At 44.8% G+C, this 8,536-nt stretch overlaps 2 protein-coding genes across 2 annotated transcripts; both read right to left on the bottom strand.

Moving 5' to 3' along the window:
* Positions 1 to 2,428: 2,428 nt before the first annotated feature.
* Positions 2,429 to 2,656, bottom strand: EDB93DRAFT_1076831 (uncharacterized protein; the record flags this gene model as incomplete). The annotated part of the gene is made up of 1 exon (XM_041445274.1): positions 2,429 to 2,656. One exon carries the CDS (start codon positions 2,654 to 2,656, stop codon positions 2,429 to 2,431), a length of 228 nt encoding a protein of 75 aa, XP_041312254.1.
* A 1,919-nt stretch (positions 2,657 to 4,575) lies between these two features.
* Positions 4,576 to 5,242, bottom strand: EDB93DRAFT_1246359 (uncharacterized protein; the record flags this gene model as incomplete). Its single annotated transcript, XM_041452434.1, has 4 exons — positions 4,576 to 4,860; positions 4,911 to 4,994; positions 5,046 to 5,134; positions 5,188 to 5,242. The coding sequence occupies 4 exons, from the start codon at positions 5,240 to 5,242 to the stop codon at positions 4,576 to 4,578; spliced, it is 513 nt and encodes a 170-aa protein (XP_041312253.1).
* Positions 5,243 to 8,536: the final 3,294 nt, after the last annotated feature.

The following is an 8,536-nucleotide window of genomic DNA, read 5'->3' as shown; positions in this document are numbered from 1 at the left end:
ACCTCTTCTTCGTCAGGATCTTCCTGATTTGGGTCGCGCTCCCAAGAGAACTTGCGTGTCCAGGGAGTGGTCGTCTTGTATCTGTTTCTGTCCTCGATAGGTGTCGAGGGCTAGAAGGGAACTTGAATCTTTTGTTATGACTTGGATGGTATCTGTTGGCGACGCTCAAACAGAGCTTGTGTCGTCAACGGTCTGTGGACGTCCTTGGGCTAGCCCAAGGTTAGGGGTCGTACTTGGCGTGTCTTCGGCAAGTACGATTTGACGCCTATGTCCAAATCGGGTAGCTTATGTCACGCGGGTGCGAGACGATAAGCTATATCGGCCTAGGCTTACGACACCCGAAGGTTAATCGTAAGGATCGTCGTTAATTAGAAGGACAGAAGTCCGACTAGTTAACAGGGGCTTTGCTCGTCGACGAAGTCGATGAGTAAAGGTCGAGACTATAGGCTTATCCGCGAAGAGCAGATAAGAAGATAGAATATAGACTGCTGGCGAGGCAGAAAGGATCACTCTGGTGAGAGTAGGAGGTCAAGAACCAAGTAGATTCAAGTTAGGGAATATAGTACATGGTAGCGAGTTTATATAGAGGACAGGAGACGTATTAGTGGATGATAACTCGTACTACCGGGAGAGGCAATCGGTAAAGGGTAAGACCATAACAGGAAGGCACGTTCGGTCTAGGTAGAACGTGCTAGATAAGAAAGTGAGTCAAAGATCGAAATAAGAAGTGAAACGCGCAGGGGCACGATCGTGCAGCTGCGGATCTAAGTATAAGTCGCATGTGCGACTGCGCACCGAGTCAGAGATCAAGAAAGGGAATAGGGCAAAGGGGATGCGTCGTGCATCATGTCATAGGTTACCGTCCAGACGGTAAGGGCAAGGGGACTGTCCGCAGGATCAGTCAGGTGGTGAAACGGAGCACGGGTATGCTTCGTCAGCGAAAGGATCCGGCCAAATGTACTGGCTTTGCTGAAGCGACAGGTAGAGGGCGAAAGGGAATGCGAGGATGACGAGGATGACAAGGGTAAGGTCGGGGTAAGGGTATGATGCGAGGGCTGATACGAGGAGGATTAGGAGAAAAATAGTAGGGGCCCAAGCGTCTAGATGTTCTTGTAACACCTACCTGGTGTGCTGTTTGTCCTCCAGTACGTAACACTATAGAAATTCCTACTCTTATATCCTCTGATCATCACCTGCACTGAGTATGTGCTTGCTATCCACAGAGAATATGTGGCACGGAATACAGGGCTGGGGTACTTGAACATGGCGATGGGTGATTTTTTTAAGAGTTTCCATGGGTGAACACATGTGTCATTTGATGAGGAAGCAACAAGAGTACCAGTATTGTTGATGGCAGTATCACTAATACAAGCTCTATCATGGCCCTCTGGCCCCTCCAAGTCATCAGTGAATTGACAAGTTTTTGATATGGTGGCCATGGGAACTATAATTGGATATAATTCTGCTTGTGCTAGATATGCCATTATATACTATGAGGCATATGAGTTTTTCATATATAGTTATAGATGTCCGCAAATATAGATGATTATGAGGAGTTCACGACAATGTCATGAAAATGCACCATCATGGCCAGTATGGTATGATAGTGTAAGTAAATTTAACTTGTTGAACAATCTCATGCTCCTTTGTTGATATTTGACCTACAAGGCTATTTTAAGACCTTCTCAGGGAAAGTGCAATTAGCACTTGTCATACAATCTAGATTCACATGGGAGTTTGTGACAAGGTCACAATGTTGCACCATCGTGACCGGCAAGGTATGACAGTGTAATTAGGGTCAACTTGTTGAGCAATCTCATATTCCCTTGTTTGCCTTGAGAACTATGGAGGGATATAATTTTGCTTCTACTAAATAAAACCATTTATGTCATAAATTTTTCAAGTGCCTTTAGCACTGATAAGCAAACATGTAATAATATAGGACTTAGTAACAAAACTGCGACATGGTGCCACCATCTAGTACAACAGACAAGTGTAAGATCTGTAGAAATGGCATAGGAGTATGATAATAAGTGAAGTATATTAGTTCTCCCCAGTCTGATATGTTTCCTAGTATGGTCCCTATACAACATTCAGTACAACTGCATTGTCTCCTTAAAACGTACATGTCATCTCCAGATTCAATACGGCAAGCACCACAAAAGTATAGGCTTGTCTCGTTGTAGTATGTATTTGATGATCTGGGGTTATGTATGAACATCCTTGTCTGCCAGTATTTGGAAACCCTTACTATCCAGCAGTGTTGCTTTTATGTTTCAAAGAATAGAGGGGAGTGCGAATCTGCTTGGAGGGCTGTGACCAGAACTGCAGCCATAAAATGAGTAATACAGAAAAAATATCACGGTAGACAACTCACAAAGCAGCATTGCATGCAGACAATCCACATATGAGGAAAGAATAGGCAAGGTCAATATGAACAATAGTGACCAATGAGAAGGTCAGAGCTCCACAGCAACAGCTCAATGATCTTGACAATAAATTCATGGGCAAGTTGCGACATAACATGGGTGCCGAGACCACTCACAAATTCTGCAGATGCAAACTGATGTGGGTTGAAAAAGAAAGGAGCAATACAAAGAGCAAGAATTGAAATCCAGAAGTAATCAAATAGGTGTCTGAAGTGCCATAGTGACATAGAGAAGGCTGATCAAGGCCTCATGTCCAGGTAGTGAATGCTTGGTCCAGCGAAACAGGAGAGAATGCTGAATGAGATACAGCCTGGGGGTAGTTGCAAATCTACCTTCTGTCATGATGTATCAGGCGGCACCAAAGGTCAGGTTGCTGATGATGAGTGCACATAGATTTGAGTAGAGAATACCTCAAAGACAGAGGTGAGGGACACAAACTGATTTCCAAGACAAACAATGGCAAGACCAGTTCCATGTTCCACGATTTCTGTATAAGTGTCAAAACCGCACCCTACTGAAGACAAGCGAATCATGCATACACAGAATGAACAGTGGCAGGAAGGTAATTATAAACACATACTGATGATGCAACAGTGAGTCTGGTTGAATATGGGTGTTGAGCTGTAGCAGCTATCCATGTGGCCAGGAAAAATTGTGCTGACTCAGAAGAGTTCAATGAACAACTCAACCACTGAACTATGAGCACTTGCCTTAGTCAGCATCCCGTGCATCTGGAAAATGCCAAAGACACTCTAAATAGATCACTGCCAAATCAGGACTTAGATGTACCTTACTCACTGTGACCGCAACAAAGGTCAGTACATCAATTTACTGATTCACCCTTTATGCTGACCTATATCGACAAGTTTAGGATGGATCACAATGCCGATGCAAATATTAGAGGGGACAGAAATGGAAATGGAAACCAGGTGTGTTGAGTACCTGTTTTCTATCATTGGCTACTCAATGAAAATCTACAGATTCCTCAACACCATGACTTATTATACCACAATCCATGACCTCAAGATGTGTTATTCATGATGTCTGATAGGCAATTAGTAAGTAATACACACATTTAAAAATACAATACTGACATTCTTCAAGGAACTATTATACCTTACCTGGACTGCTGTGTGAGCACACTGTAGAGATTCACATAATTACAGGCTTGCAATGCATAATACTTCAGTCCATACCACCCAGGTTCGCAGCACCAACTCGCAGCTAGGTATTGGCATGGGTATGGGTAACCCGCACGGGTCACGGGTATGGGTACCTCATGGGTACGGGTATGGGTATAGGTGCTCAGTACCCATGACCCGTGACAAGCCCCTTCAGTGACAAATTCCGTATTATACGGGTCACCCGACCTACATAATATCCCATATAAGACAGGCCAGTGGACTATGGGCCGATGTTATGTATATCCCCGATGTTGATGGATGGGCCGGGAGGGATATTATTTCCGATGGAGATGGGTGGGCCCATCTATGCTGATATTATATATATCCTCGAAGTTGTCGGGTGGGCCGATGTAATAGTTTATTGTATAGATGGGTGGGCCGAGGTACAGGAAGTATTTTGTACACGGGTGGGCCGAGGGAGTGGTGGAATATGTATTATATAGACGGGTGGGCCGATGTAAGGGTTTATTGTATAGACGGGTGGGCTGACATACTGGAATTATTTTGTAGACGGATGGGCCGACGGAGTGGTGAAATATTCATTATATAGATGGGTGGGCTGATGGAGGGGGATGTTATATAGACGGGTGGGCCGAGGTAGTGAGATATCTGTCTGACATTCATGGATTACCGAATCCCAGATGCCCAAAAACCGAATCCCATTGGGCAACATCCATTCCAGACACCCGAACACCCCACCAAGTGCCAAGTGCTGAGGCCCGCGCCCTGATGTCCGAAGCCCGAAACCTGCAGCCCGAAATCCGAAAATATGTATACAACATATCCATATTTCCCTCACTGCACAAATCACCAGGTGTTGAGTACTGAAACCCGAAACTTAACACCTGGTACACAAATCACCAAGTGCCGAGTGCTGAGGCCCGCACCCCGATGTCCGAAGCCCGAAGCCCGAAATCCGAAAATATGTATACAACATATCAATATTTCACTCATTGCACAAATCACCGAGTGTTGAGTGCCAAAACCCAAAACCCGTCTGTAGGCACGAAGACAGTCTTGTTTCCAAACGCTTGAACACGCGTTACTTCCACTCTACGCATCTCCATTCCGTGTGCAAATTGGTCCGTGACCTTGGCATCAGTCGTCGCCCTGATACTGACCGCTTGTGCTTCGGCCTCCGCGGTGAGACGGATAGCTTCCGCTTCTGCAAGAGCTTCAATCTTTGTGCGCTCAGCCTGGGCTTTGGCAGCAGCAATGATGCTATATGCCTCAGAATCGGCTTGTGTCTGTTAAATATGTTTGGCTTGGACAGTTTGAACAATGAGTTGGTACTGACGTTGCGGCTCTGGGCCTTGATGCGAGCAACAGCAAGAGCTCCTTCTTCCTGTTTAACTTTATTCGAATTTTCTCGGTCGACATTCTGCAGCATCTAGATGAAGGGAATGACTATATCAAAGAGGATGAAACATACCGCAGCCTCGACCTGCGCCTGTAATGCCCTTGTTGTAAGCTTATCCATAGTTGATGCAATTTCTCCCTTGAATTGTCGGTCAATCACGGCTAGAGTATAGTCAGATCCAAATGCTACTTGTATCAAAATGCCCCACGCTTACCAAGATCCTTCAAAATGATACCATACTCGAGTGCGGCCTCATGCATCTCATCCATTGCCCGAGTACGAAGAGCGTCGAGGAACGCAGATGAAGGGGTACACAAATCACCAAGTGCCGAGTGCCGAGGCCCACGCCCCAATGTCCGAAGCCCAAAACCCGAAGCCCAAGATCCGAAAATATGTATACAACATATCCATATTTCCCTCACTGCACAAATCACCGGGTGTCGAGTGCCAAAACCCGAAACTCAAAGCACGGTACAAAAATCACCAAGTGCCAAGTGCCGAGTGCCGAGGCCCGAAGCCCAATGTCCGAAGCCCGAAACCCAAAGCCTGAAACCCGAAAATATGTGTACAACATATCCATATTTCACTCATTGCACAAATCACTGAGTGTTGAGTACCAAAACCCAAAACTCGACACCCGGTACACAAATCACCAAGTGCTGAGTGCTGAGTGCCGAGGCCCGAAGCCCGATGTCCGAAGCCCGAAACCCGAAGCTTGAAACCCGAAAATATGTATACAACATATCCATATTTCACTCATTGCACAAATCACTGAGTGTCGAGTGCCAAAACCCGAAACTCGAGATACGGTGTAACGATGGCCGTGGCGCTGGGCTTGAAACCAGGCAATCCAATACCTATGTTCATACCATTTCCCGACCTCCCTTGACCTTCTGAAGGCCGCACACACTTGTCCGAACCTTTCGCAGGCAGTTCTCGTGTTCCGAGACCCGTCCGAACCTCGCAAGTTACCATACCATGTCCTATCCTCGTCCTTTTTGACTTCGCTGGTGCGTTTTTCTTTATTCTAACTATATGTTGACTACGTCTTAGTGCTACACGGATAACAATCCCATCGGCATCCTGTCGGGAGCCTCGGAATACATATAAGCAGCACGCATTGCGGCTTATTACATAGGTTCGGACTTGCTTATCTCGCTACTAGTTTCGCCTACAGATTCTGGCCTCTCACGGAAGTAGGATATAATCTCGCTTGCTGGCTACTGATAGGGCACTTCACTTCCTGTACTTCGAGTAGTAATTAGTAGAGTCACCTCAGTATAATCATAAACTGCGCAATTGATCCTTGTTCATTCAGAACGATTGTCTGGCTAAACTGCTGCCAAATTCGCACTTCGTTTATTCTCGAGCCCCAATAGATTAGTGTTGTTCCAGACTTCGGACATTGCGCAAAGTCTTATACTGTTATTCGACACACCAACATACTGACACATCGACACACCAACATATATAGACCTTCGGACAGCCTTCGCAAGCCTCGGAAGGCATCGCACTACTTTGGACAACACTTTTGCAGCCTCGGACGACCTTCGGTCGCATCGGACAAGTTTCTCGGTACTTCGGAAGTAGTCTCGGAACTACAGATGAGCATTAAAGAGGTTTTCTTCCAATATCTTGTCTACTCTCTAACTGTATAAGACTTCCCTTGCATTATCAAGGTAGTTCTTAGGTTGTCTCTTGGGACGAAGCATACTCGCATCCCTCAGGACTAGGGACTCACATTCAGTAGAGCCCAGCCCAGATCTACTCTTTACAACGGTACACAAATCACCCAGTGCTGAGTGCCGAATGCCGATGCCTGAAACCCAACATCCGAAGCCCGAAACCCAAAGCCTGAAACCCAAAAATATGTATACAACATATCCATATTTCCCTCATTGCACAAATCATGGAGTGTCAAGTACCGAAACCCAAAACTTGACACCTGGTACACAAATCACCAAGTGCTGAGTGCTGAGGCCTGAGCTCCGATGTCCAAGGCCCAAAACCTGACGTCCGAAGCCCAAAACCCAAAGCCTGAAACCTGATAATACGTATGCAACATATCCATTTTTCCCTCCTTGCACAACTCACTGAGTGTCGAGTACCAAAACCTGAAACTTGAGACCCGGTACACAAATCACCAAGTGCAGAGTGCCAAGTGCCAAGGCCCAAAGCCTGACATCTGAAGCCCAAATTCCGAAGCCTGAAACCCAAAAACATGTATGCAATATTTCCATTTTTTACTCATTGCACAAATCACTGAGTGTTGAGTGCCAAAACCTGAAACTCAAAACCCGGTGTGCAATACGCAAAGATAATGAAAACATGGAAGTTGTTGTCCGAGTCTAGATGAGTGTATTGGTAGTCTTTTCTTGTCCATCGGTTATCATTTGACCAAGATATAAGCTAAAGAAATCTGAAACATCGGCGAGAATGAAAAATGAAAGTTGTAGTCCAAGTCAAGGTGAGTGTATTGGTAGTCTTTTCTTGTCAATTGGTTATTTCATTACTCGATACTCAGTACTTAGAAATCAGTACTCAGTACCTGGTGTAATGATAGTCACGGCACTGGGCTCAAAACCCGTGTTTTTGATACTCACATTAAACAGTATTTATCCGACGCATCCCTGACATTCTGATCCTGATCCTGACGCCCAACCCCGGCCTGAAAGTTTCGGACCCAACGTTTTTGCATCAGACTCATCCTTCCTATGTCCTGTCTAGTTGTATCTATCCCCACTGGTGCATATTTACTCGTTTTCACATTATTGAATATTACAGACAGCGTTATTACATGTAAGCATAGACCATCGCACTTTTGACATTTTTCACGATTTTCAGTATCTTGCCCTTGCATCCATGATCCAACCTTTTAATATATAATGAGCATAGCTTATATTATTGCCTCTTATGACCAAGATCAGCTCACAATAGGCTGGAGTTTGTGAGCTAGTGTGCATACTTGCCATTTCTCCTGATAAGGGGTCCATACCTTCAAAACATTGAATCTTCATGATCAGAAACCTGGAGTACATTTAAAATATATTAAGTATCATAGACATAAATTTACAGACAAATCCACCAAGAATTGAGTACTGAGGAAGTGAAATAGATAAGAAATGGAATGTGGGAAACTTCAAAGACCCAAAGCATCGAAAATGGTCGGTGAAGCAATAATAGGACTTTAATGCTGAGTCAACTCATGTTTTCTTCCACCCACCCCCTACCCTCAAGGCAGTAGGCAGTATGGGCTCCTTAGGTAGTTTACAATCTATCCTACATATTTTTAATGAAATCTTTGGCCTGAATCATCTATAAATGCGACTTTGTAAAAATATGTCTATTGTCACATTTCACACATATGCCTGTCATTGGGGATGGGCAACGCCCGTAAACAAAGTGTGACATTATGTAAGCACGATGCTACAGAACACGATGGAAAATATCAAGAATGTATCAAGAATATGACTAGCGCACGCCAATAACAACTCCACGCGCGAAGAAATTATAATATCAGCTGTATAAGGTAACGTCGAACAACTTGGCAAGAAAATTAACCA

This window comes from Suillus bovinus, assembly GCF_016758785.1.
Source record: "Suillus bovinus strain UH-Sbo-P2 chromosome Unknown EDB93scaffold_5, whole genome shotgun sequence".
Lineage (NCBI taxonomy): Eukaryota > Fungi > Basidiomycota > Agaricomycetes > Boletales > Suillaceae > Suillus > Suillus bovinus.
The sequence above is the reverse complement of the archived record's forward strand: the minus strand, read 5'-3'. Positions and strand labels throughout refer to the sequence as shown.